At 55.5% G+C, this 11,750-nt stretch overlaps 1 protein-coding gene across 1 annotated transcript; it reads right to left on the reverse strand.

Annotated features, from left to right (window-relative positions):
- Window positions 1–1,752: 1,752 nt before the first annotated feature.
- On the reverse strand, window positions 1,753–6,905 carry PDX1 (pancreatic and duodenal homeobox 1). Its single transcript, XM_027116789.1, has 2 exons — window positions 6,303–6,905; window positions 1,753–2,776 (listed from the first exon to the last, which is right to left on the reverse strand). The coding sequence occupies exons 1-2, from the start codon at window positions 6,733–6,735 to the stop codon at window positions 2,331–2,333; spliced, it is 879 nt and encodes a 292-aa protein (XP_026972590.1). The 5' UTR covers window positions 6,736–6,905; the 3' UTR covers window positions 1,753–2,330.
- Window positions 6,906–11,750: the final 4,845 nt, after the last annotated feature.

Below are 11,750 nucleotides of genomic sequence, written 5' to 3' on the forward strand. Positions count from 1 at the left end.
GACGCGCTCAGTAAAGATCAGTGGTTATATGAACAAGAGGTTTGTCAAAGGAGAGGGGCTGCAGGAGACTCGGGAAGTCTCTGCAGCTGCGATTCCCCAGCTGCTTCCGAAAATGATGATGATAGTAAAACAACCAGTATTTGTGGAGGGATAACTACTTTCTAGATACTGAATTCAGCGCTTTACATGTATTCTTTGGTTTAAACCTCGCAACTCTATGAGGTGGTATCCGCTTTCACTTTACGGATGAGAAAAGCCAGGCAGGGGGAAGTGGAGTAATTTTATCAGGGTCACGGCTGGTATTTGAGGGACCCGAGGTCTGAATGTAGTCTTGCTAGACTCCAGAGCCCAGGCGGGTGTGGAGAGGCTGCAGGGGCTCACGGCCTGTGAGACGTCTCACTGATGAGGAAGTTCTCCTTTCTGATCCACAGAACCTTCTTTTATTCGGAGGGGCGTTATGACTCGACTTCTCTCTCTCTCTCAAGAAAACCGCACACGCACAAAAAAACAATTACAATAAAACCGAAAAAGCAGAAACAAAAACTACCAACAAAGCAAAAACAAACCCTGCATCTCTTTGCAAACGAAAATAATAGCGGCGACTCTTGGGAGTGAGCCGTTATCTCGGAACCGGTGGAAACGCTGGGGAGGCGCCTTCAGGCGTGCACTGGGGCTGTGCTGCCCGTCCAAGGGCCACGGGGAGGAGCAGGGTGGCCCGGAGGTTGGAAGCCCACTACGTCGGGGCCTGTGTTCCCCTAACACAAGACTCTCTTGGCCCTCAGGCTCCAGGGGTGGAAACTCATCCAGAGCAACACTTCCTTCGGAGGAGCCCCCGAAAAACGCCTCGCCTGGACGGCCGCTTTGGGCGTTTCTCTGTCCCCCTCGGTGCGGGGCCGGGTGGCATCTCTGGCTCTGCACTTATTCATCGACAGCCCGCCACACTCCGAAACCCCATGCCTATGGGCTCTACTGCCTAAGAAATTAACTCATTTTCAGAAGTGACTCCTAAATTTACAATGAAACAAAACAAAACACCTGAAAATCCACCTGCTGATACGCTTTCCCAACCTAAAACCCAAACGTGGTGCCTAACCGGGTTTTCCCTGGTTAGTGCCAAAAAAAAAAAAAAAAATGCTGCTTTAATTTTTTAAATGAATTGGAATCATTGCACTGCAAGAAGGGTTTGACACAAAGAAAGCGGAATCAATTTTCTTTTCCTTCCACGTTATCTGTATTTATTAAACGTTTTCCACAAACATCATCTGAACACGAGGCCCAGACCCTGAAACAAGCAACTGACCTGGAAACCACAGACCTGTTTGCAAAGAACTGTTAGGTAATTTTAAAACTTTAAATAAAAATAACCATCTTGCCTGAAATTCTCCAACCACATACATTTTCATCATCTCTAAGGATGAGGAAGTCATACCCTGTGGATAGTTTCCAAGGTGGGTCAGGCCACCCTGATTGTCCCCACACAGTCTTCCCTGCCCTGAGATCAGGAACCAGATCCCCATCTGGAATAGAAAGCTCCAGATATCTTCAGTGTAGTGATTGATCAGGGGCCGTCTTTCTTCCCCCAAACCTTCGCTCCAGGCCCATCTCCCCTTGCCGTCTCTGGGAGTTTGGGCACAAAGGGGTGTACAGCGATGCTGTCGCTGCCCCTGTGCCCCAGCCCTGCCACCGCCCAGCCACGTTTGCAAGACATTCTTTTCTTCAGAGGAAAGAGGTGGAGGCTGAAGGATGTGTACTGGTGAAGGATGTGGTTCTGCTAAAAGGATTAAAAAAGAAGAGGAGAAGGAGGAATTATTCTATTCCATGGGCATTGATTTCACTAGGTCTTTGAAACTTCAGATGTTTCCTTTCAGTTATTTCTAAAGGTTAAGGCAGAGGCTGGAGTAAAAATGGCTCTGTTCCCCGGGCAGGTTGAGGCGCTCCATCCAGTTTGCCTGCTGTGTTGGGGACGGTTCCAGTTTGTACAGTTTCTGTTGTCTTTTGAAGAGCCGGCTTCTCTAAAGAGGTCCACGGTTCTGGAGTGATGGTACCTGCACGGCAGCACAGACGTTGCCAGTCCAACAGTATCACCCAAAGAGGCCCCAGATATTTCAGAAAACGTCTCTTCTTCCAGAAGGTGGGCCAACGTCTCCCCACCGCGCCCCAGTTGGCACTAGGCGCCTCACAGCCCGGGCTCTCCCCTCCAGTCTGGGGTGGGCCGCCCAGCTCCTGCCCCAGCGAACGGCCTGGACCAGTGGTCACACCCGGGGTCCTGGGTCCGCGCCTCCCTCCTTTGCGGGTGGCCGATGCCACCGGGCAGGGAGGAGCCCCATCTCTCACCGAGATTCTTGCGGTCGCAGAGGCGCCACACTGGAAGGCTGAGGCGACGCGCTAAGGCCAGGCGGCAGGCGGCCCTCCCGGGCGGCGGCGGGGACCGCGGGCGGCACAGCACCCCCGGGGGGCGGCGGGGGCGGCAGCGCCAGCAGCTCCTCGCCCGAGGTCACCGCGCAGTCCTGCTCGGGCTCCGCGTCCCTACCGCCCGCGGCCACGGTCCCGCCGCTGCGCTTCTTGTCCTCCTCCTTTTTCCACTTCATTCGGCGGTTTTGGAACCAGATCTTGATGTGTCTCTCTGTCAAGTTCAGCATGACGGCCAGCTCCACCCGGCGCGGCCTGGAGATGTATTTGTTGAACAGGAATTCCTTCTCCAGCTCCAGCAGCTGCGCGCGAGTGTAAGCGGTGCGCGTCCGCTTGTTCTCCTCTGGCTCCGCTGCGTAGGCACCACCTGCGGGCGACACAGCACGTGAATGTGGTCCCTGATCCCTGGCTTCTCCTGCCTGTCCCCACCCGTGCAGTCCAACCCTTTTGCCCCAATCCTAGGAGCCCTGACCCCTTCCCAGCCGCTCCGGCCACCAAGCTCAGGCCCTCTATCCGAGAGCCCAGTCTGGGGCACGCAGCCCTTCCCTAGTACGGTTTGCCTTTTCTTGGAGGTCAAAGCTGCATAGGTTCTCTCCGTGGCTCTATCAACGAGTGGTTCTAGAATGTTGGTTCACTTAACCGCTGTTTGGGTTGGTGCTGATTAAAATGCACATAACAGATACCTAAACCGACTGGATTCTACCAAGGCAAAAAAATGTCTTTAATACAGTACTTAAAAAAAACCTTTCTGACGACGACCCACAGTAACAAATACATTTCAAATCATCACCCAGTTCACACACTGATATGTGTAACTGCCACACAAAAAAATTTAGGACCTTAAACCAAACTTTACCACCTATGATGCTATCTAATTTCTCCTATTGTTTACTGTTTCATTAAAAACAAGGTTTCAACCCAGTAAATGGATTTCACGACCGACTAATGGGTGCAACCTTCAGTTTGAAAAACCTTGAGCTAATAAAATTCCCGAGGTTATGACATATATTGTCATATCTGACCATATATTATCTCTCTATCAAGTTATACTGTAGTCAGCCCCAACTCAAGAACTGGTAAATTCTCTATAATTGTCATTCTAACCTCGGCTGGGCACCTGCCCTGGACGAGAAGGGAGAAACCATTCTGAGCCCCGGAGAAGGTCAACCCCAGCCTCTGTGTCCTGGGCCCCAAATACTGGCCAAGGCAGGAGGGGAGGCTAGGGAGGGGAGCCTCGGGGCCGGATCCCCCACTGGGGAGCTGAGAGCCTGGCAGGGTAGAGGAGCCCCGAGCCCGGGTGGTGCGGAAGCGACAGCCAGGCCCGGCCTGGTAGATTAGCACCGCTCACCCGGTGTTTGTGGCCGTGCGCCTCCAGGCCCTGATCTTTTCCTTTCTGGGTGACATGCCGACTGCGCCCAGGCTGTGGACTCTGGGGCGGTGAGTTCCAGCGAAACACAGGGAAGAGTCCTAAATCGGCGTGTACGTAGGGCAGAGGTATGTGACATTTCTCCTGCAACTAGAGTTGAAAAGCTAGTGTGTGTGTTTCTAGAATACAAGCCACCAGGGGTTTCCCCCCAGGCCAAAAGGAGGTGCCCAGAAGCCAAGGCAGAGGCTCCGGTCCGAGTCAGCAGAGTCCTGCTTGCTGGGGGCGTCTCTCGGAGTCTGAACACTTCCAAGCCTTCCTTGGCTTGGGAGAGAAACGAAGGAGCCTTAAAAGAACGTCTGAAAAGGTCGTCTGAAGTTCGTAAATTCAACCCACAACCTCGCGGAGCTTTGGCCCTTTTTCGGCAGCCTCCCCAAAGCTCTCTGAGAGGCTGCGCAAGGCCCACTAGCCCAGGGGTGCTGTGCCTAGGATGAGTTGGCAGGGGGTGAAGGCGTAGGATGGAGGCTGTTGGGAAGACGTCAGGACCCCCAGCCTGCACTGTTCTCCAAGGCGCAGGGGGAGGCGTTTAGGGGCAAGCCCGCCAGCAAGGCAGCCGCCGTTCATTTCTTAGGGCGAGGGTTTTGGAAGTTCCTGTTGTTAGTAGTATGCATATCCGATCTACGTATAAAGGCCCTTTGGTCACTTCTTTCTCTCCAGGGGTGTGAAACCCCAGTAGGAGCGGGCAGGCGGGCTCCCAGACCCTTGAAGTTTGGTTCCTTCCAGAGCTTCCGGGGAGGACGGCCCTGGCTGCAGCAGCATCGTGCAAGCAGCTGCCCGGAGGGCGCCTCCCGCCCCCCAGCCCCCGGCGGGCTGAGCCTGCAGTGGGTCAGAGGGCGCAGGCAAAGGCCCCTCCGACCGCGACCCTCCAGCCCGAGGAAGTCACCCTTCCAGAGCTACCCCATGCCCCGGCAAGGCTGCCGATTTTCCTTCGGGTTTTCCTTTCCGTCTCTTTCGGTCCGCCCGAGCCCAAGCTCCACCCGAGCAGCTGTAACACCCCCGGGAGGTGGGAAGTTACCCCACCGCAGAAAGGCTTTTTCGGGTCCTCCCTCGCATTCTTCCTGGGGAGGCCGCGAGGAGGGCCGGGGATTCGAGAAATGCGCGCCCCCAGCCCCCAGCGCGCCGTGGGAAGGGGGCCCGGGCGGGAGGCAGCTCCTGGCAGGAGACTACGGACTGGGAGTCCCGCGCCCACGGCCCGGGGACGCCGTCCTCCCGCCTCCCAAGAATCCCGCATTTGCCAAGGCTCCGAGGCCTTTGGCCGCGGCCGCGTGGGCTGAGGAAGGGTCGTGCGGGGTTTCGCCACCGGTGGGGAAGATCGCGGCCGAGTTTGGACCCTGTTCTGCCTCAGGACCTGCCCGGTCCCCACACAGCCTTCGCGAGAAAGTGGGGAGAGGCGAGCCCCGGGGATGAGCCCGGATCTCCCCAAGCCCGTCTTGGCTGCGCAAGGGGCAGAGTTGGGCAGGCTAGCCAGACTCGGCAGGCGGGGGCCGAGGATTCCCGGGGCGGGGGGCGCGGGCACCTCCAGCCTCTTTCCCCTGACTCCCGACTGTTAGTTGGAAGGAAAAGAAAAGTCCACTATTTGCAGTGCAGGTGTGACTAGAAGTGGCTTCGGCACGGAAGCGATAAGATTGTGTGGCGGCCGCACAGGCCGCGCCAGAACTCGCCGCCGGCTCTGGGCCGGGAAGACCTTCCGTTACAGGCCGGCGCCTGGGGCTCCCTGTTTCGCCTGTGCCGGAGGGCATCTCCTTCCTCGAACTGACTGGCAGGGACGCAGCGCGGGGAGAGCCCGTCAAACACTTCCGTTGGTTCAAAAGTGAATGAGCATCGCAGACGCCTCTCCCAGCTGCTCGGCTTCGAGGGTGAGCGACCAGTCCTCGGCCCTGCGGTGACCCCCAGCCCCGGCCGCTGGACACCTTGCACGCTTGGGTACGGCTTTCTTTCTCTGCTTTTCTGCACCTACTTAGTGCCCCTGAGACGGCCTGGCTTTCTTTACTGGAGCCGCCCGCGGGGGTTGGGGGCGGTGCTCAAGGCGAGAAGGGGCCCGGGGCTCCGAAGGCGCGCTCCGGCCGGGCCGGGAGCATCCCAGAGCCCTGCTCGGCTCCCTCGGCGCGCCCTCCCGGGAGTCCTGGGCGGGCGGACCCCCACCTGGGGGAGGATTGGAGGGTACGAGGCCTTGAGCTCGGCCAGGCCTAGGCTCGCAGGGAGAGCGCGGGCTCCTGGAGTTCAGCAGACAGGGAAGGAAGGACTTTAGGCTGCCAGGAAGAGAGCTGAGTGGGAAAGACGCTCCAAGTTGGACCAGAAAAGCGCTTCTTTGCAAAATGGCCTGGTTAGCTCCCTGTATGCTTTAGTCCGACTCTAGGTTATCCATAGGGTCTGGGGACGCAAACTGGGAGAGAGTCCTGGGAAGCGCTTGGAGGTAGGGGCAGCCGGGTGGAGACCGGGTGAGGACAAAGCGGGCGGGAGCCAGGCTTACCTGCCCACTGGCCTTTCCACGCGTGAGCCTTGGTAGACTTCATCCACGGGAAAGGCAGCTGGACGCGGCAGGGCTCCTCCAGGGCGCCCGGCTCAGCTCCATCCGGGAAGGGCCCGGCCGGCGGGCGGGGGAGCGCGAGCTGAGCCGGGAGGTGGTGGTGGAGGTGCGCCACCGCGGGGTCGTCGGCGAGCGGGGGCACCTCGTACGGGGAGATGTCCGGAGGGCTGCCCTGCTCCAGCGCGCTCAGGGCGCCCGGGAATGGAGGCGGCGGCGGCGGCGGCGGCGGCAGCGGCGGCGGCAGCGGCGGGGGCTGGCGGCCCATGTACAGGCACGCAGGGGGGCTGGCGCTGAACTCTGGCGCCGGGCCCCGCTGGAACGCGCAAGGGTCCTTGTACAGCTGCGTGGCCGCGTAGTACTGCTCCTCGCCATTCATGGCTGCCGCCCGGCCTTGGGGACCGGGAGAAGGGGGCTGGAGCCAGGACTTGGAGCTGTGCGGCGCTCCCACTCCCGGAGGCACCCCTGCAGCTTTGACAGCTCGGCACCGCTCGGAGAGGTGACCCGGTGCCGGCGGGACGGGCGGGCGGCCGCCGCGCCATAGGCTCCGCTGTGCCCCACGTGGCTCTGCCTGAGGCCATTATTGGCCTGGCTGGCTGCCTTAAGAAGCCGGGCCCAGGTACCCACGAGCGCCTGAACGTTTCAGTTTTCTCTTTCAGCCGAGTTTACTACACCTGTATGTGCAGTTGGCAGTACTCGCCAAAGTGGGGCACGAATGAAATTACTAGACTTTCTGTTCACTTATGGAAACATATTTTCCTCATACGTTAAACAGTCTATTTTCCTTGTACGTTTGATAATATACATATTAGTTCATTGGTATAATTTATAAATATACATCTGTTGCGGTTGTACACAGACTTTTAAAAAATTGTTAGGGAATACGGTCAGAATATTTTGCGGACCCCAGCTCTACAGGTCGGAAGCAGTTGGTTCTATTTTATTTATGAAACTTGTACACAACCACGAGTGATGTCAGTGAACTGGCACATAAAGATCCAGGATTCGCAGTATGTTTTTGCCTGTGGCTGTGCTCCGGGGATTTCTGGAGTGTAAACTATAACTTCAGAAGCATTCACAGTGGCTTCTAAATTTTTTAAAACGGAAAGGCATTATTAATTTTTGATTTTGGGAAATTGGGGTTCATTTGGCCAGCTCAGAATGCAGGTTCCTACAGTGGCAAGGGGGAAAAGAAGTAGCGTCCCCTCTTGTGTCTCGGAGGCGGGGGCAGGGGCTTGGCCCCCGGTTTCCAGATCCTAGATGGCTCCCCACGGATCCCGAGACCTGGCCGGAGTCCGTCAGCTGCAGAACATCGATTCCCGCGTCCGACTGAAACAAGGCAGGCCTGGGAGAGGAGCGTTCAGAAAAGAAAGAAAAGCGCAGCGTTTTTATGACAATGTCAGTGTTTGGCTCCCACCGATTCGGTAACTTCTGGGCCCTCTGGGGTCCTCACTGAATAGAGATGCTTTTTCGGATCCAGTGGTGCAGACGGACTATCTCTGGGTCGCGTTGGCACATAGCCTCGGACCCAGGCAGGATCAACGCCGCCGACCGGTTCGCCTTAGGCGTCCTGCCGAAGTGACCACATTCCTCGAACCGCCACGAGGGTTTTAGAAAAACTGGACACCACTGCAGAAAAGCCTGGGCAAGAGGGAGCGTGAACCACAAGGAACCACCAAGAGGAAATCACTGCACTGACTTTCCTAAACTGCAAACTACATCCAGTCCTTTACGAGGTAGATTTAATATGTTTCCTCGTGGTGGAAATATACGAATGCATACGGATTGAGTGCGCTACCCTGAAATACGCCTCGTTTTCATTAAAAAGCAAAAGCTAGTTGGGAATCTGGACTTCTCTACAGATTCCTTCTCTTGTGAGGTGCTGGTGCCGTGTCAACATCTGTGTTGGGATGAGCGCTGGGCACCGAGTGGTCCCCGCGATGGTGGGGACGCGCGCAGCTCCGGGGGATCGTCGGAGCGCGGCTCTCGCCAAAGGGCAGGCTGAGAGCGGCCGGGCAGCGGGGGTAGTTCCGGCGATTTCTTCAGGGAAAAGGGCCACCTGCAGTCCGAGGGGGCCAGGGAGCGAAAGGCCGTGGGACCCGCGCACCTAATCTCTCCGCGCCCGCGTCAATGAGTCCATTGTTCGCGGCGTCCGCGGAGGACCCGCTATCACCGGCCGCGAGCGACCACATCGATCAGGAGGGCAGGGCTGGAGGGGGGTTGCCGGGCCGCGGCGTGTTGACCCTCGGAGATAATCTGCCGAGTCGCCGCGGGTTGACTTGGCGACGTGGTTATGAGCGGGCGGCAGCACCGCTTGGGACAAAGATCGGCCACCTTTCCCCTCCCCCTCTCTCTCTTCTCTTGCTCTCGCTCGCCTCCTCGGCGGTCCCTCTACTAGGGCGCACCAGCAGCCCCCTCCTCCCCCTCCGCTGCTGCGGCCTCGCCCGCCCCTCCCCCCAGATCCAGAGTGTTTACTTTGCACTTCTCGTCTAATTGCACATTTCTGTAAATTGGTCTCCATTTCGATGCTTCATTTGCTCCCATTTAATATTTTTGCTCGGCCCTGCAGAAAGAAAAGAGGCACTCAGCAGAAAGCAAATCCGCCCCCGGCGCGCGCTGGCAAAATCCGGGAACCCCGGGCTGAACCACGACAACACGGGGGGGGGGAGGGGGTGTGGGCTGGAGATGTCCCACCCAGGCCTCCCCACCCTCACAGTGAGCATTTTCTGAGGCTGGCTGCCCAAAAAAGTGACCCAGGAAACCACGGCCGAACAGCCGCTTGTTATTGTTCTTATTAGGTGGGAAGAAGGTAGGGGGATTTTTGGATTGGCTAATTGTAATGTACGTACATGTACCCGCCACCGAGCAAGGTCGTGTGTTGTGTTTCTTCTGTGGATATAGCTCAGGGTATCATAAAAGCGCCAAGTCCATTACAGGTGAAATGCATTTCCGCTCTGAATCCCCGCCGACGCCTGCGCCCCTCTCGCCTCGCACAGGCCCGGGAGCGATACTGAGCCATTAGGCGAGAGCCTTCTCGAGCCATTTAACAGCAGCTCTTATGGATAAATAAACAAAAAAGGCTGTAAACCAATTATAGTGTGGACAGTGAAAAAGTCGTTTATTAGCAGGACGTCCTGATGGCCCTCGCTGATATTGGAGGTCCTCGCCTGCCCGCTTCCCCCTTCCCTTCCCGAGGCGAGGCTTGGCCCTGGAGAACACAGGTTACCTTGTTCTCGGTCAGTGGCTGAGTCTTCCTCGGTGGTTTCACAAGCACGCCAAGGGCTGAATTTGGCTTGGCGATGAGAATTTTTAAGCCATTGTATTCCAGTGTAAAGAGGAAACAATATGTGAACATCACTTAACTCTGAGGCTGTGTTTGTGATGCATTTGTGTGGAATTTATTAGAGGGTGTCCTTTATAATTAATTTGCTGTTAAAAATAAAAATTAAATTATACCCTGAGTTGAAGCACTAAAGCTAACGACGTGATGTGTGGAATGAGAATACTCCTTCCATGATGTACTTCGAATTTTGGTAGATTACCCGGTCTTTAGTCCCCCCAGGGTAGTCATCTTTCTTACTCCAGGATTTCCTCAGAGTCTGGTACCCAGGTCTGAGAGAGGCCAAGGAAAACCTAATTTGTTCAGGAAAAAGGACCTCAGACTTTGAGTCAAAGACTTTCCATTGATTCCTAGGACAAAATAATTGAGCAAAATTAAGTGGAGAGTTGAAATTATTTTCCAGGTAATTCAGCACCCCCATCATATAGATAAATGCAGCCTAAAAATCTAATTTAATTGGACAATTGTCTGTTCTCTAACTTACTGGCTCTCTTTATGGTGAAAGAAGAGTGGAAGGGGCCCATGGGGGGCTGCACCCCAGGACTGGGCTTAGTGCTTCTCCCCCCCCCCCCCCCCCCCCCACTAGCCCTTTCCTCCTGTTTTTGTTTAATCCTTCTGAGGCCCTCAGTTTACTTTGCAGCTGAAAGGAAAAGTGGGAACGGAAGTCCAGACTCCAAAGGGTCTAAGCTCCCGCCTCCTCCAGCATCCCTGTGGCTGCCCTTGCAGCTCTGGGCTCATCCCCGGCCCTCACCCAGGCTCCCATCTGTGCCCTGTCATCTAGATATGCAGTCTCTAGAAACCCCAGGCCTTGTCATTTCCCTTCTCATCTTAGTCCTGGATAACCAGCTTCTTGCTTCCATTGAGGTTTCCTTTCTTAGCCCTCCACCGCCCCTCCCATCACCGATTCCTGACTAATCTTTTGTTCTCCTGGGAGCCTTTCCTTACCTCCAGGTTCCTGCTGGAGCCCAAAGAAGCCTTGACCCACACTTTCTGGTCACTCCAGCTGCCTTCCTGAGCCGTTCTGCATTTCACGTGGCTTAGTGGTTTGAAGGAGGAGTATTTTCAATTTATTGATCAAACACCTATATAGCTCTTAATGTACCTGTCTGCTATGACTTTGATGACACAAATTCAGTAGTAGAAATTTGTTTTGGCTTTGGTATATGATGGAAAGGTCTTAGGAGTTGCATATACCTGTGTTCCAAATCTGCCCTGCACAAGCTGTGTCCCGTGGCAAGTTATATAAGTCCCTGAAAGCGCTCTGTCCTTATTTGTAAAATGAAACCAAAGGTACTGCTCCATGTAATATGCCCATCGCATAGAGTAATAATAACAGCAAACACGTGGCGCCAGATACCGTTGCAAGTATTTTACGTACGTCAGTCCTCACTGAAGTCCCAGGAGGTGGGTACTATTATCCCATTTGACTGTGGAGGAAACTGAGGCATAGAGGTGTTACTGGCTGTGGAATCACACAGCCAGTAAGTGGCAGAGCCTAGAGCCAAGCTGAGGAGGTCTGGTTTTAGAATCTATTCTCTTGGCCATGACATGATACTATCTTGCTGTATAGTAGCACTCAAGAAATATTTTTTTATTATTTTTGTGATATTTCAATGAGACACTTCGTAGGCACTCGGTAAATGGTCATCTTTTCCTTGCTTCCCTGGCATTGCTTTTAATGCACCTACAAGCATTTAACTATTGGTAATTGCTGTAGCCCAAAGAGCCACAGAGCTCTTACCATAAGCCCATGTCTAAGGACATTCCCAGACAGGTAGGCCTGGACAGGAATATTCAGGAACACTGAGGAAGCACTGGGTGGATATATGCCTGTGTTTTAGGGGAATATGCCCCCAAATTGGGGCCCTGCTTAAAGGGGATAGAGGAGGGGAGGGCCAGGTAGCACCCTCTCCAGCCAGCCCTGGTGGCGCAGTGGTTAAGAATCCGCCTGCCAATGCAGGGGTCACGGGTTCGAGCCCTGGTCCGGGAAGATCCCACATGCCGCGGAGCAACTAAGCCCGTGCGCCCCAACTACTGAGCCTGCGCTCTAGAGC

The sequence above is a fragment of the Aethalodelphis obliquidens genome, unplaced genomic scaffold (genome assembly GCF_003676395.1).
Source record: "Aethalodelphis obliquidens isolate GAN/ISIS:26980383/991018 unplaced genomic scaffold, ASM367639v1 scaffold16, whole genome shotgun sequence".
Taxonomy (NCBI): domain Eukaryota; kingdom Metazoa; phylum Chordata; class Mammalia; order Artiodactyla; family Delphinidae; genus Aethalodelphis; species Aethalodelphis obliquidens.

Excerpts from the sequence above, each read along its gene's own strand:
- PDX1 (XM_027116789.1), bottom strand. The coding sequence starts at position 6,735 with ATGAATGGCGAGGAGCAGTACTACGCGGCCACGCAGCTGTACAAGGAC. Across the intron at positions 2,777-6,302 it reads GTGGAAAGGCCAGTGGGCAG|GTGGTGCCTACGCAGCGGAG; the intron begins GTAAGCCTGGCT and ends TGTCGCCCGCAG.